Source organism: Heloderma suspectum, chromosome 3 (assembly GCF_057233095.1).
Source record: "Heloderma suspectum isolate Gila_16-S chromosome 3, 16-S_ref, whole genome shotgun sequence".
Lineage (NCBI taxonomy): Eukaryota > Metazoa > Chordata > Lepidosauria > Squamata > Helodermatidae > Heloderma > Heloderma suspectum.
Genome location: NC_139460.1, coordinates 263,148,602 through 263,176,481, shown reverse-complemented (window position 1 = coordinate 263,176,481; position 27,880 = coordinate 263,148,602). Strand labels below are relative to the sequence as shown.

Below are 27,880 nucleotides of genomic sequence, written 5' to 3'. Positions count from 1 at the left end.
TGTACGATAATGAAATAATATTCCGTTCAAACTGTGTTCTGTATAGTTGAAAAGGTTTTTGAAAAGTAATGGAGGACTCCAAAATGTCATTCCTAGAGAGCCTCCTTTCCACCTGACCAGACGAGGCTGGGGAGAGTTTCCTGTGAGGGTTCAGATTCACTTTAAGGATAGCCGGAACAAAAGGATTGATATCATACACCATTTGAAGGTAACTTTACTGGAGTGATAATGAATAGGTGACAACATTTTGTGTGTGCTTTCTCAAGAAATAACATAGTAAACCCTTGTTTTCTATGCCAGTCCTGCCTGTGTTCAGAGCATTTGTGTCCTCTGTGATGTTAAATGCACGCACAGCCTGTGCAAGTGTGAGAGCATTTGGAACTCAGAGTAAGCAAGGGCTTTCTTGGTTTTCGTCAGTGTTGGAGATGGGTTTGTCGCCTGTGAAAAGGGAACGGACAACCTATGCTTGCAGTGAGATCCGTGCGCACACTGAAGCACATTCAAGCTTTGAATCATGTCAGACCTGGCTCTAAATCTTAGACAGACAGGTCATGGATCAAATGACATCAGATGATGTGGTTACTCGCCTGATGGCAGCAAGGGATGGCCACAGCCCCTGATGTCATCAAGCCTGTGAGAACACAGCCTAAGATTTGTTCTTGTCAGACTCAAGAAGACAAGAGTAAGAAAGGCAAGATCTTATCAGACAAACAAGATATCAAACCCCAAATCTCTTAGGTTTTCTGCACGCATACTTAGGCCAGTAACGAGTGTCATGGCTCTTCTGTTTGGAGCAGTGGGGCAACAAATATAACGTTGACTTAAAAAAAAACACCCTTCCTTGTAGTATTGTTCTTAAACTATTTTGGTTTTATTTTGATGAGATTTTCAGAAGAGGAAATGTCCTGGGTATTTTGCCTCCCTTTTGTCCTATCTGGAGTTCTAAGATTGGTTGCCACCCACCAACCTATTTGCTGACTGTTGCTGTATTTGTAACTTTAAATTATTGTGAGAGTCATTTTGTATTTTAATCCTGCCTTCCTATAGTGCTTGGAGTTCTTCGTGGTGCTTGTATCACCTTTTAATCTGATGAATTTGCAGCTCTTTCAGTAATGGGGATGGTGAACAACACTGGGCCTCTATGGAACACTAGTTCGTTTGTTGCCTCTCAGTGTGGCGCTAATTTATTATAGTTCTTTAAATGCCACTTCATGCAATTTGGTATTTATCTTACTGTGCAAAAACAAGTTTTCATTAACTCAGTATTATTTGGCAGGCATTGTCTCTAGTTAGTACATGCTGCATTTTTCTTTATGTAGCAAATTCAACAAAGACAGAATGCTTGGGATTTAAAACAAATACATAAATTCAGAGTAGATAAAAGCTGACCACAGTTCTAGGAATCTAAAGAACAACCTTGGTATCTCACTGGTGGAATACATAAGATGGCAATGAAATGATTGGTTTAAAAAAAAAATTAAGCTAGCTTTTCTATTGCTCCTAATTAAACCTTGCTCAAAAAAATTAGCTTAGACTAATTCTGTGTCTGATCTTAACAGGGAATACAAAATAGATAAGGTGATAGCTTGGTGAGCACCTACATGTTAAGAGTTACAGAGAATGGAAAGGTAGCACTTTTCTGTGTCTCATTTCTATCTTGGGAAAATGATACTCTGCAAGTTTCCAGAGACACAGTCACAAATGTGGAGGAGGGAGTGTCTCCCTGTTAAGTAATATATGTATGTGTGTGTGTAAATATATTTGCTAATGTTTATATCAAAAACAGTTACATTTTTTAACCTAATTGTTTCATACAGTTGGACAGAACGTACACTGGTCTACAGACACTAGGCGCTGAAACGGTATGATTTTTTTAAAAAGTTTTCTCACCCTTTTCTTATAACATTGTAGAATAGAAATAGTTATGGACTTCCTTGTTTAAAAAACAAAACAAAAACTAAGCAGCTTACATGTTGAAAACGCAATATAAATAGTGCATTGCTTTTGATAGGTTGGATGGGCCACCAGTGAGTGTAACTGGTGCCCAGCATTGGCACATGATGCAAATGCTTACTAGTTTTGGTTGAGGACAAGGTTTGCTGTGACCTTCGAGGGCTACAATCATATGCCGATTTACCTTGCAGTAAGCCCCTTTGAACTCAATAGAACTTCTTAGTAGGACATGAATAGATAGGATTGTGCTGTAAGGGATGCAAGAAATGGAAGCTTGGGGACCTGAGCAGATCTTGCAGAATAGTAGGGGATTACTTCCTTTGAGTAGAAGCGAAAGGGTACATGGCCCTGAATATCTGAAAAGGGTCCTGAGAAACAAGCCTGAAAACCTGTGATGTAGAGAGGGGTGATGGGGGCGGGGATGTAGAGAGCATGTGCTTCCCTCCGTATTATTCTAATCCACATACAGCATTCTTGGAAGGACTTAGAACTCTGATATTGTCATTCCCAAGTGCTCATATTGAGTCAGTACCCTGAGATTATATCAAAGCAGAAATGGGAGGTTGTGACCCTTTTGGATTTGGATGTGAGAGAGAGGTTCAAATTCCTATGGATACCAACCAATGCACTTTGACAAAACCCTGCTTTAGTGGATGGCCACAGCTTCTTGGGTTCCTCTATAGTTAAGGTGGATTTTAACCATACCAGCACAGTTCTCCAAAATTAGGAGCTTCCGTTGATGAATGCAGAGGGCTCCAAAACCTGTGTCCTTAGTATCAAAGTGCATCTTGTGAAGCTCCTGAACAGATTTTTTAAAGTGTTTATAGTAGTCTTACAGTCGTTTTCCCTCTCTTTCTCTTCTCGAAAGGTAGTGGACGTTGAGTTGCATCGGCATTCTCTTAGAGAAGAATATCTCTTTTCCCAGTCTTCAGATTCTGATCTTTCCGATGCCCCCAACTCATTGCATTTGCCTTTAAACATGCCAGCACCTGTGAAAGCATCTTCACCAATAAAGCAAATGCATGAATCCGCTACAGATGCTTCTGCCGAAAAAGGTAAACATAGAGCAAATGCACACGTCAGTGGAGTAGGCTCCTGAGGTCATGCTGCAGAGGACCCTGGGATACATCCCAGGAGCAGGCAGGAGGACTAAGGGGGAAACAAGCCACGGCAAGCCGTAGGGCACTTGGTCATCTGCTGGGAGTAACATGGGTTAGTGAGCAAACAACCAAGCCACCATAGCTTATTTTCAGCATGGCTGATCATGTCATGCAAACCAGCCCATGGGCAGGCACCAGATTGTGGAAAACTGTTGTAGAATACATTACAATCAATACATTCTTTTCCTGAAGCTTATTGGGTACATATCCTAGATGATATACAGTGTAAATGGCTGTGCAAGGAGAGAACCTTTCATGGAAGAAGTCTCTGGCCTGCCAGTCTGAATAGGAAAGCACCCGCTACTTTGAAGAAGGTGACATATTGAATATTCGGAGATGCTTGCAACAACAGAAGGAACAGAAATATGGAAGCAAAATTATTTCCAACGTTTCTGTTTAACCTTATGATGTATCTACTCAGAGAAACTTTGCAACGCATCTCTTCCACCCCATATTTTTCCACCAGGGTTCAGCACAGAAGCTGAAAGGCATACAACCTTTTATTCTCTGCCATCATCTTTAGAACGGACTCCCACTAAGCTTGTGACCCAGAAAGTTACTTTCGGCTCTCACAGCAACTCAGCTTTTCAGCCAATTGCAGCTAGTTGCAAAATAGTCCCTCAAGGTCGAATCCCAAGCCCTGCTGAATCTCCAGGCAAGTCTTTCCAGCCCATCACCATGAGCTGCAAGATTGTATCAGGTATGGCTTCATTTACATATCTAAGAATGTCATACAGCAAGTTAAGAATAAACTGGTTGAGCTTGTATTGAGTATGTTCTTTCTCTCCTTGTAAGTTGCCAGAAAAGCCCACTGATGGTGGCCACTCTTTTGTGTGTGGCAAAAATACCTAGCTGACCTCCTCACCCTGTACACCAAATTGATCCCTGAAATCTCCCAAGGAGGCCTCATTGGTCATTCCATGACCAATAGCGTGTCGTCAGGTAATGGCACATAAGCGAGCCTTCTTGGTAGTGGCACCCACCCTCTGGAACACTCCCACGTGTGGTGTGAGAGGCAGAAACCGGTGAGCTTCGAACACCTCTTGAAAGCGTATTTGTTCACTCAGGCTTTCCCTGACTTCTAATCAATCATGACATTGCTGTTTTACTGCTTTTGTAATGTTTTTAAGGTATTTATTGTTTATACTGTTTTTTATTGCCTTTATATAGTACTGCATGTGTTTTAACGTAAACCACTTGGAAGTACTGGGATGTGAAATGGTATAGAAATATCTTAAATAAAATAAATGTGCCACACAAGTCAAGTCGGAAGGATGAGATGGTGCCACTCTAATGTTCCCTAGATATGCACACGCACACCCCAGCCCTTTGGGTAGTTTTGCTCTTAGTCTCCTGAGCCCAGCTCTCACAAATAATAAACTCACTTGTTTGGCCATAAGGGCCAAAATGGTAAGAAGCATTGCAAAGAGGTGAACTTAGTCTAAGAGAGACAAAAATATTTGGCCTAGAAGAATCCTACAGCCTTATATGCACATAATCATCTGTGGTTTGTTATAGGAGCTGTAATGGAAAGAATGTAACATGTTTAGGTACTCTAACTTCCTTCCCCAAAGGTGGGCAACTTATGGCCCTTGACGTGGTTTGGTCTACAACTCTCCTCAGCCCTAGCCATCATAGCTAGGGGTGAGTATTGATGAGAATTGTGGCCCTCCAGATGTTTTAATCCACAAGTTGTCCACTCCTTCCCCATAGGAAGATGTTTCTGGAGGAAGCATGGCAGCTGCCTGATTTTCCTGGAGCCACTTCTGCCTTTGCAGCAGAGTTGATTCAGTTCTATCTTTGACATGCATCTTATAATTCTTCAAATTGCTTTTAATGTTTCTTTTTTTTTTTACAATTACTCTGGGCCTCTGTCTGATGCATATAATTGGGAATTCCTTTATGTTTCTTTAGGATCTCCAATATCAACCCCAAGTCCTTCTCCATTACCTCGTACTCCGACCTCCACTCCAGTGCATATGAAGCAAGGAACTCCCACCCCTATAGTCAGTAATCCTTATGTCATTGTGGACAAGCCTGGCCAACCAGTTGGAGCAGTGGCCACAAATGCAGGTGTGTACCGCACAGAGAGGGGTATGTGCTCTCTCACTCTCCCTGCTTTTTCCCAGTGTGTCTCTTGGTATTCTAGGAAGCGGAATACCAGACTAACCCCATTCCCAACTATTTAACAACAGAGACTTGTGTGCTTCATTCTTGTCTTAACTGTCATTGGTAAAGGCCAGAGGGACAACCATCTTGCTCGCTTGTTTTAAAAAACATATATTTTGCTCTCCTAAGTTCTCTCCCCCCATACTACAGCATGCACTAGGTCCATGGCAGCCTTGTTCAGTTCGATTCCCTTTGATCATTCACTCTCAAATCAAAGTCAAGTGATGGTTGCCAGGTGAACTGTAAGGGGTTTTTTTTGTTGCTTGCATGTTCATCCTTTGACTGTAGCATCAAGAAACGTGTTGCATGTATAAGCAAACCATTGCAGATTAATCAGCACAGACAGAATTTTCATATCTTCCAATGTCAACTCAAACAAAGCACTTTTTTCAGTGAAGGCAGTTCCCTATAAAAGTGGTCATGTTGTGTTGTGAACATGTTTCCTTCCCTACCTCCACCTGTCTGTTTTACAGCATAATATGTAAAGGGGCCCAAGAAGGGAGTGGTGGTCTTTCCCATCCAGAACTTGCAGAGCCAGTGGTATGAGAGAGGAAGGTGCTTAGCAAAGGTCAGGATCATGTGTCCCTCCAGATGTTGGACTGCAGTTCCTAACCAGCATAACCAATGGTGAGGGGTATCCAACAATATCTTGAGGGCCATATGCTTTCTGTCCCCGGTGTATAGGGACCCAACAGTAACCCCCTCTCACCTAAGCTGTTCCTGGTCCTGTTAGTCAGCACATAAGATCCCCCAGGGCTTTGTCAACCACATGTGTAAGAAATATAGTACTGCACCAGGGTGGCCCAATGTGTGTTAAACTGATGTCCACTGTATTTCCCAACGTATATATACAGGTAGCCCTGTGAGTAAGGTTGCAAGCGTTTCTCAAGCCTCTCATGGAACGGGGTCTCCGGTCTCAAAGATCCATGGAAGCAGTTTTGTAACCTCTGCTGTCAAGGTAACATGCATATGATTGGCTTTCCGTTTTGTTAGAAACTTCCTATAAAGCACTTTGCAATGTCTCTTGTTCTGTGTTTCTTAAGTTAATATTCCAGGGCATGTGCTCTTGCAGTTGTGTTTGTGCAGTGTCTGTTTCTGGAGTTCTGGTTAAATATTTTTTCTCCAACCCATACCCTAATCACACCAAGCTGGACCCACTTTTAGATGTTTCTACGAGGCTTCTCGCATGCTCTGCCCCTAGGACTCTCCCACCAAAACCACACATTTCTCAGAGCCTAGTGTTACTTCTAAAGTATTTGGGCTAAAGTATTATCAGTCAATCCTAAAGGAAATCAACCCCAAGTGCTCAATGGAAGGACAGATACTGAAGCTGAAGCTCAAATATTTTGGCCACCTAATGCGAAGAGAAAACTCTCTGGAAAAGACCCTGATGCTGGGAAAGACTGAAGGCAAAAGGAGAAGGGGACAGCAGAGGATGAGATGGCTAGATAGCATCACTGATGCAATGAATATGGACTTGAGCACGCTCCGGGAGAGAGCACAGGACAGGAAAGCCTGGCGTGCTATGGTCCATGGGGTAACGAAGAGTCAGAAACGACTGAACAACAACAAATTTGGCCCAGTGGAATTTCTTATGTTTTGAGGGTTAAGATGGGCAAAAGTATGAGCAAGTTTAGATAATTTTCACAGACGGGATCTTACCTTTTAAAGACAACACTTCAAATTGCTTTGGGAAAACAGATATAGGAGCCCCCATTCAGGATAAAGTTAGGGATGCTATCTGGCATAAACCACCTATCGAAACAATATCAACCAGGGTAAGAGAAGCAAATCTGAAAGTGATTCACAAATGGCATCTTACACCAGTAAAATTGCACTATATAAACAATAGTTTCTCTCTGGTAACTGTTGGGGAGGTTGTAATATCCATGGGACACCATACCATGGATATGTCAGGCTGTTAAATGGACATGTCAGGCTGTTAAAAAATATTTGGATTCTGTATTCAAGTTTTTATTGGATATTATTCATCAAGTCCTAGTTCTGGACAATCAACTAGCATTACTCTCCATCTTCCAACCCACATATCCATCATAAAGCTCTTATTAGACTACTACTGGGAGCAGCAAGAATGGAGATTGCAAAGAGATGGAAAATATTTCTAGGATATACAATTAATGGGTGGTCTGCAAGGATTTGGCAAATTGCCCCAGCCAGCAAACTGCCAGCAAACTGGGGCAACACAACATGACAATCTCCGGAGGAGTAAATAAGAAAAATGAAAAATTTGTTGAAAACTGGTTCCTTTTCGTTATCATATGTCAATAATGGAACAATTGTTCTTATTTTATTATTAATTATTATTAATCTTATTCATATTATTATATGAAGAGGAACCTGTAGATTCCTCTTCATGCTGGAGAGATATCCTTACTTAAAAGTAGAATTAAAACAAAGTGTTACTATGTTCATATACAAACAGTGTTCTTGATTGTAGACATTCTCAAACCTAATAATTGCAAAGAACCTTTGTGTGTGAAATCAAAAAAACAAAAAGACAAGATGGCTGAGAATTTTTCTTTCTTTTCCTTCTTTCAAGGTCTTGCCACTGTTTCAAGCAGCAACTTCGCTGTTCCAGTACGTTTCTAGGACAGAATGCCTCTGGGAATGGCACTATGTCATGTTATAATGTAGTTCCTGGGAGGGGGTGGGAGAGAAAGATTGCTGCCCCTGTTGTGGTCAGTGGTGGTAGTCATCTTTTTCCCATCTTTTTCACCATTGACCCTGGAACAATGGTGCGTCATGATGCAGGGTCATTCCCAGGAAATTGCCAGAGCAGCCAAGCTGATGCTTGATATGGCAGCAAGCCTTTTAGGAGTGTGTGTGTGGGGGGGGAATTTGGCCTTCTCATCTTTTAAAGATAAGACCCTTCTGCCACAACCAAATTCTTAAAATTCACATACCCACATAGAAAAGTCACAGAATATCTCCCCGCCCCCCCGTCAAGGTCTTGAATAGTTCCATGAAAGTGGGGAGGGGATTTTCAGCAGACGTTTGTTTGCATTCTTGGAGTCTGGAGGAGCCAAAATGCATGTTTGAAACACAGTCGTATGCAGCTTTTTTTCTAAGAAAATCCTGCTGAGTTCAATAGCACTGATTCCCAAATAACTGCATAGGATTGCCATTCTAGTGCAGTTTTTGCAGTGCTCTTGCCTTCACTGGCCTGAGAAAACTAGCTAAATAATAGGTAGTTTGGATAATGGCCTGTTATATAAGAAACCAGTGGAAGAAGTTTCATTCTGTAGCCACAACATGCTCCCGATTTCTAAAAAGCAGCTTATCTAGCAGGCTGGAATGTGTTTCTGATTAAATGCCTTCTCCTGCCAAGCCCCAAGCACTGCCATTTATATTGTGAGAAAAGTGTTCAGGGCAAGCAGAGAGGTTGGCAACTTTATAGCTACCATTGTCAAAATAATATTTATGTAAACCTGTGGGGGGTGACAGAGATTCCAAAGCACTGGTGGTGATTGAGAACCTCGCCAGGCAAAGTACTGGGAGCAATTAATTTTGACTTTCTAGGCAGACACCAAGGAATAGTGTTACTAACTCTGGTCTTGGAAAGAAACCTTAAAGGTACAGAGCTGGCTTTTTCTAGATAAATGTTAATTGTACTTCATAATGTGATGGATTTCTAGCAGAATCTGGCACCTTTACATACTGACTTACATAACTTCTTAGTAAGATCCAAAGAGGAATGTTTATAATGGGGCTGGTCACATGTAATGGCAGCAAATAGTAGGTTAATTAACCCACAATTTGCCGCAGCATGTGCCAGACAGGTTCCACAGCTTTCTGGAGTATTCAGCCCCCAATCGAGCCAACTGAGAGTTGGTATGTGACGTCCAAACCCAGATACTATAAATTAATCACAGATTAAACAGCCCGCAGTTAACGTAACTACTAATTGTAGGATAAGTGTGAGTTGTTTAAACCATGATTAACTGATAGCATTCTGGTTCGGACATCTTGTAGGAACCCCTGATCCACGGTTGAATATTCCAAATGGCTGCAGAATATGCCTGCCATGCATCATGGCAAATCATGGGTTAATTAATTAACCCATGATTTGCCACCATTACATGTGAACTGGGTCAGTTAGTCTGATCTTCTTAAGAGGGAATAGTATTTAGTCCTTAGCTTCCTTGTTCTCTGTCCAGGAGTGTGTATCTCTCTAATAATAGATTGCCTTCAACATATAAGTTAATTTCCATCTCTCAACTTTTCAAAAGTTGTTCCATATGTTACAGTAGAAGTGGTCACATTTTTAAATATAGCATGTAACCACAGTTATGCTGCAAAGCAGGAGCAGGGAACCTTTTTCCCACAAAGGGCCATTGACCTATGGGAAAACTCAATCAGGGGGCTGGTGCTGGTGGTGGGTGGATCCAGAGCCAAAAGTAGGCGGCGTTTGCAGGACTGCATAACTTTCCTTCACTCTCTGTGCCACCCCACATGAAATTAAGCCAAGGGCTGCAGGTTCCCTACCCCAGCTGTACAGGCAGAGTTACCTACATGTTGTCTTCATGCATCTATACTGTGAAAATGTAATGAGGAACTGCAGTGTTCAGAATACAGTGGGTTTTTTCTCCCCCTTCCCTCTCCCCATGCTAGTTGAGCAGCAGCTGCGCCTCAGGAGCAAAACCTAGGTGTGTCCCATGCAGCAGTGCCACAAACACACCTGTGCAAAGCACAGTCACTTATGACATGCAGGAAAATGTGCATCCATCCAAGCATTGCTTGATAAATAGAGTTTAATGCTCCAATTTAGAAGAACTGTTTTCATGTCCCAGTGACACATTCACAAGTTTGAAAACTTGAGCATTAATACAAAAAAGGGGTGGGGTGGGAATTTCTGTGTCATTTATGAAAGCATCCCTAAGTTGCATGTTCTGTGCAATTTAAAACAAGCTTGATGCAGCTTAATGATAATGCCTTGAACTGTTCAGCATGAGTTCAATAACGTATATCCATTTTATTTTGGAATGTGCTAAGGACTGATGCCCTCCTATAAATGAGAATGTATTTTTCTGTAATTAATTAAGGCTGTTAACCAGTTAAATCAACTAAGCATTCTCGAATCATCTGCCTTGTAAACTGTTTATTTGATTAAATAAATTTGCATATTACCAAACTTTCAGTAATCAGTATGACTTAGAATTTAATAAACAAAGCTACCATTGTTCAAGGGAAGACTATCTTGAATATTACTATCTCACCAAAACAAAAACTCTTAAAAATAATAACCACATGTGCACTTAACTTTTAATCTCATTGATCATAATTGCCCTCCACCAATTAATCATTTCATTTTCATTTATTGTATTCCAATTCTGCCCCATAGCCAAAGCTCTCTAAAATCATTTAAAATAGACACTTCAATTGCAATGCAGAATTTTTATCATAATTGAAAATAACACGATTGCATGTATTACCCCTAAATACAGTATTAAGGTAGATTAAAATCAGTGTGATTTATGATATTCCTCTACTAGTGTTGTGGACTCAATGAAAGCTAGAAAGTTTTGCAGACCTAGGCATGGTTTATTTTTCTTATCTTGGATATGCTCTTTTTTGTATCTAAAGCTTAATGGGTTAAACAAAAAATGTTCTTTGTATAGCTGGCTTATTTGTGCACCATGTATATTCATTCTAGCAGGAGGACTCGCTCTTTGCAACCATGCCACCCCTTTGTCCAATTGGGAGTCACTCCAAGGTACAAAGCCCTAAATCTGTGACAGGAGGACCCGGAACATTTACAAAGGTACTAGGAGTCTTTTATTCTCTTTCCGGTGTGTAGCAATAGCAGCTGCCCCATTTCACAATGTGATTTGCAATAAAGCATTCTAAATGTATGCATTAAGTAGTTTTTTGTTCCTTGCTCCTTGGGGTTCTGGCACTGTAACTTCATGTGCCAATTGTGGTTTTTTCCTCTGCTTTCTGTTTTCATTTTTTTTTTCATATATCCTCATGTACAATGGGTGCAGCATTGGTGAACATTACAATATATCAGCTGTGCAAGGGGTTATATAAAGATACGTTGGTTATTGATCACTGTATCTACTAAAGTGTTATAATTTCTGAAAGCCAGGCATAACAATTTGCCATATTGTGTAATAACATAGGAAGCTGGTATATATCAAGTCAGATCTTTGGTCGACCTAGCTCTGTATTGCTGACACTGACCCAGTTCGCACGTCGTAAACAACATATGGTTTGTTTAACCACAGGTTGCTGTGTTGTCCAGACTGGGCCACTGATTGTCAGTGGCTCTCCGGGATTTTTGGCAGGAGTTTTCTTCAGCTTTTCCTACCTGGAGATGCCAGGGATTGAACTTGGGACGTTCTGCTTGCAAAGCGTGGGCTCTACCACTAAGCCACAGCCCCTCCCCTAACCCAAGAAGAGCCCTGCTGGATCTGGCCAAAGGCCTGTCTAGTCCAGCATAATGAACCCACTGGGGCAACCACATGCCTATGAGAAGCCCACGAGCAGGACACGAGCACAACAGTACTGCACTTCTTTTAGGGGATTTATTCAAGTAATGAAAGTACCAGTGTTGATTTTGTATCACTCATTCTATGACATGTAGGAAAATAATTATCTGAAAACTTTACTTTTACTCTTTTTACAGTTACAAGGAACTGATGCTGTGTGTGTGTGTGTGTGTGTGTGTGTGTGAGATGCTAACACATATGTAGTATGTGATGTTGGTATTATTTTTCGGTGAATATTTGGCAGCCGTTCTGACCAGAGCTGACAGATGCTTTGAGCTTCAGTACTATATTGCTTCAGTACAAGACAAATGTACTTGGGATATTTTTGTACAGGTGTGACAGTTCTAGTAACTTCTCTCAGAAGCTGTTTTACAGTGTCTACTTTTTTTTTAAAGGATATGGGCATAGTGTGGATTTTTGAGGTACAGTCATGTAGGAAATACTGACTTTGGGCTCTCTCAAGCAGCTTCTCTGTTTCTTGTAAGATACAGGTGGGCAACCTGTGGCCTTCCAGCAGTTGTTGGACTACAACTGCCATCAGCCCTAGTCAGCATGGCCAAAGGCATCAGCTGATAAGAGTTGCAGTTCAGCATCCAGAGGGCCACAAGTTGCCCAACTGTGTTGTAAAAGATGCATGTCTGTTTCTGGTGGAGCTTAAGTCTGTAGTCCTAAGTGGAGTGGGTGGATCATCTGCCACCTCCAAAGCCCCGCTGGCTTGTGCTGGCCAGGGCAGGAGTGCGGCTCGGGGGGGGGGGGCAGAATTGCTCCATACTGGCATAGAGGGTGGCCTGATCCTGTAGCTTCCCTGCCAAGTGAAGGAGCCCTGGATCGAGCGGATCCAAGGACAGCCCTGGAATGGCCCATTTCAGTGCCTGCCACTTGCAGTAGATGTCTGCCCATGGAGCTTTCCATAAACATAACTGGGGCCCATGCAGTGGACACCCCACCACCCATCTGCAGAGGTTGTCTCTGCCCCATCATAAACCCCCTCACATGGCTGTCTGGCCAGGGGAGGGCTGTTAGGGTTGCCCTGTAAATTCTTAATTTCCATTTTATTTGAAGGTGATAATAAAGCAAGAGCCTGGAGAACTGCCCCAGCAATCTCCAGTGCCAGCAACTGGAATGGCCTCTCAGACATCAATGCAGCAATATGTCACTGTGAAAGGGAGTCATGTGATTGCTTTGTCACCTCAAAAACAGGTTGTGAGCACAGGAGAGGGATCCACATCATCTAAGGTACATGGTTTTTCATTCCTTTTCTGCCTTTGCCTCTTTTAACCACTGAAGCTGTTCCATGCCATTGTGCACTGATGTAAATTCAACATAACTGTGCAGTCACAGATGCTTCAAAAGGGCAGGAGTGCCCTTTTAAATGTTTGTGTCACCATTAGGTCTGATAAAATAAACTCCATATTTCTGAAGTAAGACGTTGTATCTATTTGAGCAGAAAGGAATTGTTGTTTTTGTTTTTTAACATGGTCTTCAACCTTTCTATATCCTGGTCCCACCTTTAGCCCACCTTTTATCTTTAACTAGAGTATTTTTCCTCCTCTTTCTTTCTCTGTTAGGTTCTCCTTCCCTGTTCTTCTCCTTGATACAACCTATCTTAGGTCAGGTCACAGCTCAGTTGCAAACCTCAACCAACAGACTGAAGGGCAGCCCAACCCTTTCCATGTGTGGGAAGTGGGTACACAAGCTGCAACCTGTCCTGGACAGGGATAGTCTAGCCAAAATGATCCATGCTCTGGTAATATCTAAATGTCATGAAGCTGTCCTTGAAGATGGTTCAGAGGCTTCCATGAGTTAAAAATACAGCCACCAGGATTTTAAGTGGAGTGGTTCACTGGGAACATTTCCCACCCTTTTTAAGAGATCTTACACTGGTTACAGATTTGTTTCCAAATTTAATTGAAGGTGCTGGTTTTGTCCTTTAAAGCCCTTCATGACTGGAGACTCAGTACCTTAAAGACTGTCTTCTGTCAATTCAGCCTGCCTGGGTTGTGAGATCTTCCACTGAAGCTCTTCTCAGAGTACCACCATCATCTAATATTGGGTGGGTGGCAACAAAGGAGATGGCTTTTCCATTGGTAGTGCCCTGGTTGTGGACCTGCTTCCCCAGGGAAGCCCACTGGCACCTCCTTTAAACAGCCTTCTGCTGTATAGGCCACCCCAGTCTCTACATTCTGAGGGGGAGGCCTTCCTTAATGTACCACCTTCTCCCATGTAGGCCGCCCCAGTCTCTGCATTCTGAGGGGGAGGCCTTCCTTAATGTACCACCTTCTCCTGTGTAGGCCGCCCCAGTCTCTGCATTCTGAGGGGGAGGCCTTCCTTAATGCACTGCCTTCTCCCATATAGGCCACCTCAGTCTCTGTGTTCGGGGGGGGGGGGGGGGAGGGAGCTTCCTTAATGTACCCCAGCCTACTGAGGCTCGTTTAGCCATGGTGCAGAGGAGGGCCTTCTCAGCTGTGGTTCCCACTCAGTTGTGGAACCCACTATCTCCCCACTGAGATCAGGCAGGTTGCTAGTGTGGAGTATTTCACCACCGACTTAAAACATCTGCGTACCCAGCATTTCCCTGACCACTAGCATTGTCAGCTACGCCTAGTTATTTTAATGATACATTATTTTATCACTGTTTTATTATTTTAATTATAGGTTTTATTGTATTTTATCATGTTTTCTTTTTGTAAACCACTTTGGGTTTTTTTTTTAATGAAAAGTGGTTTAGAAGTCTTCTGAAATATATAAGTTATTTTTTACAATCCAGGCTAAGATTGCAGGCATTTTAATGATGTGGGTTTTAATGAACACAGTGAAATGTATTTTAAACCCTGGAATGAATTGTCTGCACCACTCTGCTGTTGAATTGCTATATGATTGAATTCTTTTAACTGGCTGTTTTAATTATGAGTGTGTTTTCATTCAGCTGTGCTGTTGTATGATTTCATTCAGTTGTTTTTAGTCAGTTGTGCTGTTGTATGTTTCTGTTGTTTGAAACTTTTGTTGTAAACCAACCTGGGGCAGATACATGAAGGGTTGTATAGAAATGCATAAGGAAAAAAATTTAAAAAATATTTGTGCTTCATATGCTGTCAGTGCTGAAAAACAGCATTAGAAAAGAACTGTCTGGCAGCATATGGTTCCACTCTAAACAGGCATTGTATATCAGGATGGCTTGTCTTGCACCTGTTCCCACATAGCTGCCAGTTTAGGCCCAACATGTAAAACTGATATGGTAAGTAGTTTTTTATCCAGTTGTGGTGTTGTCATGTAAGCAACATATTTTATTTTATCGTAGATTGTTAGCGTTCCAGTTGGGTCTGCATTACCCGCATCAGTCAAGCAAGCTGTGGCCATTAGCGGTGGACAGATACTAGTGGCCAAATCCAGCCCTTCAGTAGCAAAGGCAGTTGGTGGGAAACAAGTCGTAACCCAAGGAGTAGCAAAAGCTATTGTGAGTGGTGGTGGAGGAACCATTGTTGCTCAACCTGTGCAGACTTTAACGAAGGCTCAGGTTCCATCAACAGGAGTTCCCAAGAGTGGATCCCAAGGTTCAGGTAAAGTTATTTGATTTTTATTTATTTTTATGCATCTTCAGACATGATTTCATGGGACTAACTAACCAGTAAGAACTAGCTTAATTCTGGAATATTGCGGTGATCTTTTAAATCCAGCTGTGTTCCTAGTTGAGGTGGGACACTCATCATTTACTCAACAGAGTTGTAAAAAAGGCCTGCTAATGCTAGGCTAGTGCTATTGTGGTTAATGACTTTGTAGAGTGCATCAAGTGAAACTTCTCCATCTGTTTGCTCCCATGTAATACCACGTTTCTGTATCTATTTGGTGCTGGTGGTGATGATATTTGGCTGCATCCAACATCAAGCAGGCAAACCTCTGCTCATGCAACAGGACTTCCCCTTGCTCTTCTCCCTGCTTTAACCTGTCCCTGCTCCCATCTGCCCTAGAGGGTCTTCTAGTCCTCTGGAGCAACTTTGGAGTGGGAATTCATTCTGCCAGCTGTGTCTATGCCGCTGGCGGGCAGACTCTACTGGATACAACCCTGTATGTCCAACAAAGCGCTCTTGTACCCCAGCAATTGTTCCACAGTAAACTGTTCAGTCTTTGATCTCTCTTCTACCTGGTGCAAACTTCTTGTTCTACCTCATGAACTTTCGTTTATTCCTCATTGTGACTCCCTTACCTTCAAGGACCTCTGTTTCTTTGGTCAGTTTTGTTGTCTTCCACCACCATTCTGTTCTTTGTATAGGAACTTCCCTACTATCTGCCCATTTCCCATCCTTCAGATGCTACCTCAGAGCTCTGTCCTTCCACAAGAATCATGCTTTACAAATGCTTCAATTATTCATATGCAGTCTTAAAATGTAACATGTTGCCTCTCCCCTCCTCACGTCTAACTGGGGATCGAAAGTTGTTGACAATAAGGCCTTGTGCTTCTTTCTCTGCCATGTAAAGTGAGAGTATAAAAATTGCATCGTTGTAGCCATAGTGAAAATCATCAGTGCATGATCTTCAGGAGAGTACTATGCCGATATAAATAAAAGTAACTACAATAGAAACATTTTTACTTAAGCTGCTTGTTTTGTCTGTTTCTATTGAAATCGTATTTTGCAAAAGGACAGTCTCTGAAAACCCGGGTAACCATCTCTGTTTCTTCTTTTCCTTCTAGTAATGGCAACACTGCAATTACCAGCCACTAACTTGGCCAACTTGGCAAATCTACCCCCTGGCACTAAACTGTACCTTACCACAAACAGCAAGAACCCTTCTGGAAAAGGAAAACTGCTGCTTATTCCTCAAGGAGCCATTCTGCGAGCCACGAATAATGCCAGTTAGTGTCGCACAAGGGAAAACTAATGTGCTAAATGGAGTGAATCTGTAACTGGTATTAACAGGGTAGATGCTGCTGCCCCTGCCTGGCCAGACTACGTTTCCCCAAAAGAGAACTGTTGTATACGATGCCTCATTGAAGCGTTGAGTAATGGGACTAGGCTGTGCTGCATGTATGACTGTCTTGTTTGTTCCAGATCAGCAGTCAGGCACTTCAGCTAGTGGAGGTGGAGGGACCCAAAGCACAAGCACTGGCTTATCTCAGCATCTCACCTACACATCTTACATCCTCAAACAAACACCACAGGTTAGTCTGTAATGTGGTCTATAGACCTCTTGCTGGATGCTTGATAAAACACAAGGGAGTCTGGGTCAGGAGGCCACTGATGCTATTGGTTAAAGCAAGGGTAGGCAACCTCGTGCCCTTCAGCTGTTTTTGACCACAGCTCCCATCAGCCCCAGCCAGTAGTTGGGGATTATGGGGTTTGTAGTCCAAAACATGTGGGGGGGCACATTGCTTACTCTTGGTCAGAGTACACCTTATGTCAAATTTAAAGGAGCAAGAGGCAGGAATTGATCTGCTACATACCCTATCTCTAGAAAGGACACTCTGACCCAGTTCGTACAACATGGCAGGTTATCATGGGTTAAATAACCCACAGTGGCTCGGCTGTGTCATGCGAATCATCACTCTCTGACTTAATGTTATTCTTGTCTCCATAATGATGATTTACGGTAAGGCAGTCATGCAATTGCCTCCTCCACACCTTTCACTATATGGTAGCCACAGCTTGACTCAGTTCATTGAAACCAATGGTAGTTGGGGGTTAGGGTTGGGGGGTGTCGTAATTTTTTGAACTGCTTCTCAGGAGAGCTCCTTAACTGAGACTTGGTTGCTGTTGATGTTTTATTCCAGATAATTATACTAAGTGGCACTATGAGTGCAAATAAGGTTTGCCTTTTAAAAATCAAACCAGAGAGGGCTGTAATTCGTAGTAATACTGCTTACAGTGAGTGTGTGTGTGTGATCACCCATAACATATTGTGGGTTACTTAACCCACGATTTGGTGTGCATGAGTGGAGTTTGTGAGCACTCTGTCTCCCTCATGCCTTTCACTTCTGGTTTTAATCAATAAGCTGTGATTGGCCAAGTTGTAGGTTGTGACTATGATGTGCAAACCTGCGTTGTTTAGGGGCTAAACAGCCCAGCAGTTAACCCAACAACAAACCATGGGTTAACTGCTGGGTTGTTTAGCCCCTAAACAACCCAGTTCTCTGGTTTCATGCATCATGCTCAACAACCTGTGATCCACCCAATTGTAGGCTGTTGATTAAAAGTGGAAGTTGCTGATGTGCCTGCTCTCTCCTGCTCATGCACAGCAAAACCCATGATTTGCTATTATGTGTGAATCGGGTCAGAATTTGTGTGTATGTGTAGAGCATTTAGGTATTCACTGTAGCTGTTCTTTGGTCCAGGGCACGTTTTTAGTTGGCCAACCATCTCACCAGAGTTCTGCAAAACAAGCAACGTCAGGAACAGTTGTCCAGGGTAATGCAAGTACTGGTACGTCATCTTCACAAGGACACCAGGCACTGAAAGTAATAACTGGACACAAAACTGCTGCTTTATTTGCACAGGTAACTGGAAAGCCATGTTTGGGCTTGGGTTGGGATCCAAAGCAGCACAAGCTAGTTCAGTCGTGACACTTGCTCTTCTGTGCCACACAGCGAATCATTCCTGAAACGGAGGGAACATTCAAAAGCAATTTGTGATCGGGCATTAGCATTATGGGGGCTGTTCAAATAAAACAGCGAAAAATCTCACTGGGCCTGCCCCCAGCATTTACCACAGAGCTATTTAGCAAAGGGGGAAAGAACAGCACTATAAATAGGTTCAGTAGCTTCATCAAAATAATGGGATTGGAAGTAGAGGGATAGAAGCAAGAGCACCTTCCTTTTTAGCTGATGGGCAAGCACAGGGCTATCGGCCCCATTATTTAAAAGAATGCTACCATGCAGCCTTTTAGCAGCTCCAGTATTTAAATGCCACATGTACTAGAGGTGTGTGTTCTGTCTACTTCACCGCTGACTGGCAGGCAAAAGGCACGTAAATTGCTGGATCCTTTTTGTTTATATTTCCAACTGCATTATATGAAATTCCCACATAATTCTCTCTCTCTCAGAATTTCTGCTTTGTCATCAGGTCAAATTCACTATGTCCAAAACTGAACTTCTCGTCTTTCCTCCTCTCCTCTTATGCTTGCCTTATCCGTTCACAATGTTACTATCCGCCTATTTGAACAGGCACATAGCCTTGGCTTTTATGTTTGACTCCTCTCTCTCCTTTGTTCCCCATATTCAGTTCGTAGCCAAGTTGTGTCTTTTCGCCCTTTCTAACATTGCAGATATATGGCCCTTCCTCTCTGATCCCTCAGCAAAAACGCTAGTTCATACTTTGGTCATCTCAGACCTAGACTACTGCAGTCTTCTCCTCTCTGGTCTTCTGATGTCTCACCTTGATCCCCTCATGTCTGTTTAACACTCTGCTGCCCAAATCAATCAACTCTTGCTGCTCTGATCACATGATACTCTTCCTTAAATCTCTGCACTGTTTTCTGGGCCACTCACAGATCCAACACTGGCTCCTTGTCCTTACCTTGAAAGCTTCCCATGGCCTCCCCCCCCACACTTTATCTCTCTGCTGTTATATCCAGATACATTCCCACCCATGACCTTCGCTCCTCCAGGTCCACCATCCTCAGTCATCTGAAGGTCTCCTGCTCCGTCAAAGGACTCCATCTTTTCCCCTTGCTGTTCTGTATGCTTAGAACTGCCTCCCAGAACACCTGTGTGATGCCACCTATCTTACATCATTCAAATTCCTCTTCAAAACTCACCTTTTCTGTGAAGCCTTTGGCTCATCCCCCTAGATCCCATGCCCTATTGTAGCCTTCCCCAACATGGTGCCCTCCAGGTATGTTGGATTGCAACTCCCATTATTCACAGCCAATGTGCATGGTGGCTGGGAATGATGGGAGTTGCAGTCCTACACATCTGGAGAGGATCAGGTTGGGGGAGGCTACCCTACTGTGAGTTAGTAACTAAGCTTAAAACATGCGCAGCTGAAACTACCATATTTTCCTTTCCTGTTTACCCCTACCTTTCCCTTCCTCTCTTTCCCTTGTGTTGAATTTTAGATTGTAACCTCCTCAGGGCAGAGACCCGGCTTTGTGTACTCTGTAAAGCACCATGCACGCTAATGGTGCTATATAAATAATAAACTTTCCTCCTGGGTAGCCTCTTAATTTTCATGACCTTTTCTAACCACCTGTTTAGGCATATCTGACTTGCAAAAGTGTCGTTCCCACTTAAATTCATTTTTAATTTCAAAGGCAGCTTCCGGTGGACAAGCTTCACTGATGAAAATATCAGACAATACACTGAAATCGTTACCGGCGTCCTCACAACTCTCAAAACCAGGCACCACTGTGCTAAGAGTATCTGGTGGGGTGATCACTGCAGCACCAACTTCAGCCATGACGCTCCCATCGAATGGAGTTGCACAGGTGAGGTCCAGTGTTGGTCAGCTTGTTTGTCAAGTTTCAAATGTGCAAGCACAGCTACTCAGGAAAGTGAGGATTGTACAAGAAAGTGCATTGAAAATAGCTTTTGCTTATTTTTTTCCTCTGGTGAAGTCAAGGGTATTTTTGCTTTTAAGCAGATGTGGATTTTAAGCATGCTATTTTAGATTTTAATTAAGCATACTTTCCTGCTTGCAACTGGCTGTTCTTTAAAATATCAGTCAAAATGCGTAATTGATATTTTGACTTGCCTTAGCATTATTTGTAGATGCCACTGACCCCTCTCTTCCCCATGTGCAGTGTGTTAGTTAGTGAGCAAAAAAGTGGACTTCACAGAGTTCCTATATGCTGGTGGTAGACCTGTGTAATTTGCCTTAACCAGCAGCTTCATGGTTATGTAAGCAGGCCTTTTACACCAGGTCTTAATTGGTTCCAAGCAAGTGTAGCTCCATATGTCAACCATTATACATTGCTAAGCCTTTGCCTAATTGTCTCATGAAGTGGAAGACAGGTGCTGCCTTGATTCTCACAGAAGAGCTGGGAGACTCCCCACTCCCAGGAGCTGGAATGTTGAGGCCCTGTTCTCAGAGAAGGGGTGGTTAATTTTCCAGCCTGTGATGCTTTGAGCACCAGCGGGGGAGGGGGGGGAAGCCCCCCTTCTCCTGAATGTGTGCGTGCTGGCCTGTTAGCACTTGATAGGGGAGGGAGGCATTGCCTGTCAGCTCATGAGCTGGAGGTGGGCATCTAGCAGAAAAGTTTATAAGCTCCAATCCACAGGCTTTGCACTTTGGTCTCGCTCCAAGGGGCAATACGCATGTAGGCCAGCTTGGAGAAATGTGTGGCCCTAGGAATGGCTTCTCTATCTATCTTGGGAGCCCAGGTAGACACTGGGGCAGTTTCATGGGCTGAAGAGAGGTGTGAGCTTTCTTTGCATATATATTCTGCAACTATTTTCTATCAATAAACTGTCGCCTTTTTGCACAAATGGCTTTGTTCATCTTGGTAATTAAAAGAATCTACTTTGACTGGGACCTGACAGAATAAGAACCCCAGATCAATATACCATGTCCCATGGCATCTCCAAGAGAACTCCATGAGGGAGAGATACTTGCCCTCACACTGTGTTATTGCAGAATTTGTATGTATTTTATTACATTTTTATCTCGCCTTTCTTCCATCCTGGAACTCGGTCGTCTCCCATCCAGGCTGTTACTAGCCCCTGAAGTGCTCAGTAGCTTCAACAAGTTGGCTGCATCATACACCTTGAGACTATACTCAAACACTTTGCTTCTGCAAAAGAGTTGTGGGAAAAAGAGAGAAATTGCTTTCCCCACTCCCATTCTCCAAGGAGGGAGGATTGGTCTGTTCCCCCACCCCCACCCCCCGTGAAGTAGGTTTATGGTGGAAGCAGGGGGGCACTTGCCACTAAAAAGCAGATGAGTACATTTATGGAAAATTAATATTGAGAGAGCATCATGAAAATAAGTGTCTTCTGACTCAATGACGCAGAACAGAATTAGTTTCCTAGATCATTTTGATCCCCTGGTGGCATTATAAACAGTCTCTCTCGTTCAAGTGTGGACAGGATTTAGAACTGCCTCCCCCTGACCTGGTGCTCCCTAGATGTGTTGACCAGTATGCCAGTATGACCCTTGGCTAAGGATGATGGAAGTTGTAGTGTAAAACATTTGGAGAGCACCAGGTTGGGGAAGGTTGGTTTTGAAAAAGAACATTTATAATAAATATGGCTTTGAGTAATATTTTAAAGGCAGTACTATACAGTATGGGGACAGGACAGGGCTCCCAACATCTTGTTTTCCTTACTGGGTTCTCCAGCATGGTACCTGTGGGCACCAGTGTGCCTGCAGATACTTCTCTTGGTATCTGCCAGGCTCGCTGCTCCTCCTGACTTTTTTGTTTTATTTGTTAAGATGTTTAATGGTTTTTTTTAAAACTGGGAGTCTGGCTTGCTCTAAAGCAAAGAGCTGCGCTCCAGTGCCATCTTTATTTGGGTTCAAAATAATATTTTGGGGTTTGGGAGATGAGACCCCACCTCTGCCTTGTACTTATATTCTTAGGCAAGTTTCTTTTCTTTTACTTTGCCTTCTGGGAAATTAGAGTCTTGTGCCCGGCCATGCCTCCACCATGGTAGCCATTTTATGAATGGGCAACCCTGCCCCCATGGCAGCCGTTTTGTGAGAGGGCCGACAACACTCTCAAAATTCCAAACGTGCCCACTACCCCAGAAAGGTTGGGGACAGACATATGCAGGGGAGAAACAGCTGGCAGGGAGGAGATTTCTTAATCCTTCCCCTGAAAATGCTTGTTCTACCCCAGCCATTTTAAACCTCTCCCCCTTCTCCAGCCAGATTCCAAAGCCAGAAGATAGCCCAGCTGGTTGAAAAAATGGTCAGGTTGGATTTGCAGCAGAGAATCAGTGGACACAGGAGGGATTAAATGCATGTTCTCCTCACTCATTGATTCTGTCTTGTTATCTTGGCAAATGTGGGTCTGTGAACACACGTTTGCCAAGGTAATGTGTACTCCCACACTAAATGTGTAAGGAATGAATGAATTTACAATTTGTATTGATTGATGCGCTCTTCTTTGATTTTATTCTTCAATCCAATACAGGGAAAATTGTGTTACCCCTCTGTCCCTCTTCTTTTTAACACAGCAAGCAGACAGTGCAAGCTCTAGCTCATCCCCAGCTGCAGGCCCTGTAGTGAAGGCATCTGGACAGCAGCACCAAGTTGCTGCAAGCCCTGGCCAAGCGGCATCAGCCGTGCCTAATAAAACAAGTGCATCGGCCGTTGTAAGCATTGCTTCTTGGGTGACTGCCCCAGCTCCAGGGTCTGGAAAAACTGCAGTACCAGGTAATCTATCTCTTTTCCTGGCTGTCCATGTCATTGTTTTAGCTTTGATTTTGGGTGCTGAAATAGCAGGATGTGGAGCGCCTGGCTGCTGGGTACTAGATTTGTGGCCTGCCCTGTTCCGAAAGGAAATGTAAAGTGCTGGTGTTAATCTGGCTCTAGACCACAGTGTTGATGGGCTCCAGGTCCCATCAGCCCTGGCCAGTATGGTCAGGGATGATGGAAGTTGTAGTCCAACAACATCTGGAGGGCCACAAGTTCCCCACCCCTGCTCTAGGCCATTTAGGGTATCTTAAGGAATGTATTTGCCGACATGAATCTGCCTGAGCCTTGGGATGCATCAGAGACCCTGCCCTCTGGTCCATCATTAGTCCATTTGCCATGTACCAGAGAGGAGGCGTTTTCAGAGGTGGTACCGTAATTGTAGAATTTCTCAGTGGGGAGGTCCACCAACCTCCTCTCTACCTGAAACGCCTTTGTTTGTTTTCCTTTTTGGCATGTTATAATTGATTTCTACTTTTTGTGCCATCTCTGGTTTTTCATGTTTTGCACTTGTTTCCTCACTTTAATTGGTACTTTTAGTGTTGTATTTATGATTGGTTTTTTTTTTGGGGGGGGGGATTACATTTAAACACAGAGTATAAATTGTTTATAATAAGGCTTTGGGATGGTGGCAAGAGATTAAACATTATATATCAACTATTTTGAAGGGAAAGCCCAAGAATTATTTAAACTCCACATCAGCCTTATCTTTGGCTGCCAAAAGACATGGAAGTCTTAAAATCTGCTTGCAGAAGATCCTTGTTTCCACTCAAGGGACAGGAGCAGGGCCTCCTGAGCCCCTTTTGGGGAAAAAAACCTGGCCCAGCACTCTGAAGAGCACCCAGCAGCTGGATCTAGCCACTCCTTTAATTTCTGACAATAACTCTGACCTAGCATCCTTCTGGGACATTGTGGGAACTTAAAAGGGTAGTTACACATAGACACTCACCACTGCTTGGAGCATTGCCACCTCAACCAGATAAGCCCACCAACCCAGCCCAGCCTGACAGAGGGAGGGGCCCACAAGAGAGGAGGACAATTTGGCCAGGGCCCCCCTCAAAGCTGGAGCCTACCCTGGAAGGACTTTCCATAGGTGAGGGGCTGTCACTAACAACCTTCATCCATGTGCCTTTGCAGTCCTAAGCGGGCACATGGGTGTTGAACTGAGAGGGCCCGCTCAGGGCAGAACAAGCACTGTGTGATTTAGACGCTCCCGGGTTTAATACACACACACACATATGTGTGTGTGTGTGTGCGGCTGCAGTTGCTTATCTGATTCAGGTCTACCATGGTATGAAAGGCCTGGATGTGCCTGATCTCATCTGATCTTTGAAGCTAAGCAGGGTCAGCCCTGGTTAGTACTTGGATGGGAGACCGCCTGGGAATCAGACTTCCTGCATTGAGCAGGGGGTTGGACTCGATTGTCTTGTAGGCCCCTTCCAACCCTATGATTCTATGACTGAAAGCAGGGGGTATTATAATTATCATCATCAACATCATCCTCTCTTGTGATATCGTCAAACCATAAATCCTCAGTCACAGTAGTGAAATACATATGTGTCTATGTGTGTTTCATCACAACAACCTGTTTAACTCCATTGCCATTACTTAAGTTTCCTGTGGATGTCATAATAATGGACCTCTGTTCTTGACAGATGGTGCTATCCATGGTTATAATTGCTGCTTCGCTGTTGTAGAAACGCCAGTGCTGGTTCTTGCAAAAGCTCCTATATTAAATATTATAATATTTGCAAGTTTCCCATTTTAATTGTCTTTGCTTACTGGGAGTTTGGGGGGGAAATTTGGGTCTAATTTGATCACCATCCCCCCCACTGTTTTTAGTTCACAGTATTGATGAGTAGACAGGAGAGTTGATTTCACTGTATTTTTATTTTGTACAGAAAGGAATAACAACTCTTCTTAAATCCCACTTTCATTTTAGGGTTGTTAAAGATTCACTCCAGCCAGAACAGTCCGCAACAGGCAGTTTTGACAGTTCCCAGCCAACTCAAACAACTTGGTGTGGGCACTGCCTCTGGAGGAGTCCAGACTATACTGATGCCTGTGAACAAAGGTAAAATGCAGTTTGACAAGATAACAATGTACGGAGAGGCTTTTGAGATGATATTATGTAGTAAATATCACACTCTTAACACCAGCTTTTAAAATTTAAAATTCCAACATCCACGCTCAGGCAATATCTTTATTAGGACCAACGAAAAATGCAGAAAATTTTGAGTGGAAGCTTTCAAAATCTCCAGATCTCTCAACCATGCAGAATATAACACAAAGCAGGGGGACAATGGGAAAAAGGAACCAGATTTGAAATGCATGCAGAGGAATTTTAGTGTCTGTTAGGAAAGTAACTGATCAATGCAAGCGTCGTGTGCCAACATTGAAAAGTCCCTGCCTATCCACAAGTTACCAGAATTTCTCTTTTCTCTCAGTGATACAGTCGCTTTCTTCCAGCAAAGTGTCTGCTGTTACACCTGTTACTTCAGCTAATCCAGTTGTTCCAAGCCCTTCTTCAGTGTCTGTCGCAAAAGGTAAAATTGTTCATTGCCGTGATCAGATCTTGCGGTGGGGGTGGAGATAGTTATTTAAGAATGCACACTGCCTGCATCTGGAAATACAACCAGATTGTACAACCTCAGGATTGGTTGTTGTTTGTGACTGAATCTGGGTCAAATCCTGGTAGGAGTTTCTGTAAAAGAAGAACCAAACATAAGATGGAGACTTTTTAAAGGAGGGTAGAAAGCAAAGGCTTGCCAAACGTATGTACAGAAATGTGCCTCTGAACTCTGTAAGATCAAGTGACCTGCACGTTTGGATGACATATAAGTCAGTAGAAGAGGACTGTGCTACAAAATATTTTGGAGGAGTTAGTTCTGCCATAGTGAAACTCCTCTATGCATGAGAATAAAAATGCATGCAACCACATGCTACAGATACACCATGAAATGTGTGCATTTTCTGTGCAGGCATTATCCTGAAATATGACATATCAAAGAATGCTGCCTAGCATCTCTAAAAGCACAGCAGTGCTTTTCACTCAGAAGTCCGGGGAGAGTGTAATGAGCTTTTCATGCCGAAGAAGCTGTTGCTCTAAGTCAAAATGTTTTCCAAAATAATAGGCTAGAAATTGGGAGCGATAGGTCAGTATCTTTCTCCCCCCACCCCAAATTCTCCAAATAGTCTAGATCAGGGGTGGGGAATCTCAGGCACGGAGGCAAAACCTGGCCTTCCTCTGGTGTCAGTCTGGCCATCCAGGTTCCCTAGAGAGCCCCACCCGCTTTCCCTCAACCACCAATCATTTGGTGGTTTCCTGGCTTTTGTGCTGTTTTCCCCCCATTGTAAAAGGTTGAAATGCCTCTGCTAAGGTTTAGTTACTGGCAGTCAGAGCCTGAAGCTACAACATGCGAGGGGGGTTTGTTTTGTATTTTGGCCTCACCTCTTTGCTTAAAGCCCCACCCGTCACTGGAATGTGGTCCCTGCAAGCTTCTCTGAGATTGAATTTCACCCTTGGGCTGAAAGAAGTTCCCCACCTCTGTTCTACATGTTGCTGTTGATTTTAATTCCACCCTCCCTTTCATTCTCGATATATTTTTTCTGTGATTTGGTTGAATATTTTTCAGGAAAAGGTGGTAGTCGTAGTAACATTTCTATATCACCCCATAGCTGAAGCTCTCTGGGCGGTTTACAGAGAGCAAAAAAACCATTAAAATACAGTATACAAAGTTTAAAACCACATAAAGCACAGAAAACTAACACTATACACAGAGACAACATATATCTAAAAACAGCTTTGAACAATCAACCAAACCCGAAGACAAATCCAGGACCGATTAAAAGCTCATCATATGCTGCCAAATGCCTGAGAAAGAGATAGGTCTTAACCTGGCACCAGGCAGGCCTTGTCAGGAAGATCATTCCACAGTTGGGGGCCACCACTGAAAAGGCCCTCCCTTATTGCCGCCTCCCAAGCTTCCCTTAGAGGAGGCACCCGAAGGAGAACCTTAGATGATGAGTATAGAGTATGGGTAGGTTCATGTCAGGAGTGGTGCTCCATCAAGTATTGCAGTCCCAAGTCATGTAGAAGTTTTCAAACTGTTTGAATCAATTGCATAATTGGACACACACTTCTAGACAAGAAGGGACTTGGAAATGGTGCTGGTTACTTATATAACAACAACAAAATCCCTGAAGACAGTAATTTTTCTGTAAGCAACCAGTACCATCTCCAGTTCCTGTTCTTGCCCAGCTAATACATATAAAATTGCACCTCTCCTTTTCTCCTTTGTTTGTTAATTGACTGAAGTACTAGACTAGCTGAATGTTTCTTTTTCTACTGTTGGGTTTAAAACTCCTAATACACTTTTTTTTAACGATTCTGTTTATCTTCTGAAGTTAAGCTAGAGCCTGATTCAGCAGGACAGAGCTGCAGTTCTCTGGTGTCCCAAGATGGTCAGATGACAGTAAAAGCAGAGGAGAGCTCCGAACTTGGAAATTACATCATTGGGTAATTATTCTTGCCAAGTTAAACTGCATGGTTTGCAACAGAGACCTAGCTCATGGGGATGGGGGGCCATAACAAGTTGGGTTATATATTTGAAGACCATTTGAACTTCATGAGATGGGAAGGAGCTCATCCCAACACATTTGGCTAATGCAACAACCCAATGAAGTTTCTCCCAAGTGAAATGCTTTCATTTATTACTGGAGCTCAGCCCAAAAGATCTGA

General features: G+C 43.2%; 2 protein-coding genes across 6 annotated transcripts in view; one reads left to right on the top strand and one right to left on the bottom strand.

Annotated features, from left to right (window-relative positions):
* The window catches only part of YEATS2 (YEATS domain containing 2), a 58,277-nt gene that overhangs the window by 15,304 nt on the left and 15,093 nt on the right, over positions 1-27,880 (top strand). For 3 of the 5 annotated variants that reach the window (XR_014789531.1, XM_084846698.1, XM_084846697.1), the window contains exons 9-25: positions 97-208; positions 1,818-1,862; positions 2,822-3,008; positions 3,580-3,813; positions 5,028-5,186; positions 6,137-6,240; positions 10,957-11,064; positions 12,857-13,030; positions 15,093-15,351; positions 16,482-16,643; positions 16,840-16,949; positions 18,120-18,281; positions 20,036-20,209; positions 22,902-23,100; positions 25,082-25,213; positions 25,587-25,685; positions 27,547-27,658. Coding sequence is in view for 4 of the 5 variants with exons in the window: in XM_084846698.1 (XP_084702824.1) it covers positions 97-208; positions 1,818-1,862; positions 2,822-3,008; positions 3,580-3,813; positions 5,028-5,186; positions 6,137-6,240; positions 10,957-11,064; positions 12,857-13,030; positions 15,093-15,351; positions 16,482-16,643; positions 16,840-16,949; positions 18,120-18,281; positions 20,036-20,209; positions 22,902-23,100; positions 25,082-25,213; positions 25,587-25,685; positions 27,547-27,658 (2,532 nt within the window). In the remaining variant the exon portion in view is untranslated. The remainder of the gene's footprint in view (positions 1-96; positions 209-1,817; positions 1,863-2,821; positions 3,009-3,579; positions 3,814-5,027; positions 5,187-6,136; positions 6,241-10,956; positions 11,065-12,856; positions 13,031-15,092; positions 15,352-16,481; positions 16,644-16,839; positions 16,950-18,119; positions 18,282-20,035; positions 20,210-22,901; positions 23,101-25,081; positions 25,214-25,586; positions 25,686-27,546; positions 27,659-27,880) is intronic. The other 2 variants (XM_084846700.1, XM_084846699.1) reach the window with 2 other exon arrangements.
* The window catches only part of MAP6D1 (MAP6 domain containing 1), a 35,970-nt gene continuing 33,102 nt past the window's right edge, over positions 25,013-27,880 (bottom strand). Inside the window, exon 4 of the transcript XR_014789533.1 lies at positions 25,013-25,843. The gene's annotated coding sequence lies outside the window, so the exon portion shown is untranslated. The remainder of the gene's footprint in view (positions 25,844-27,880) is intronic.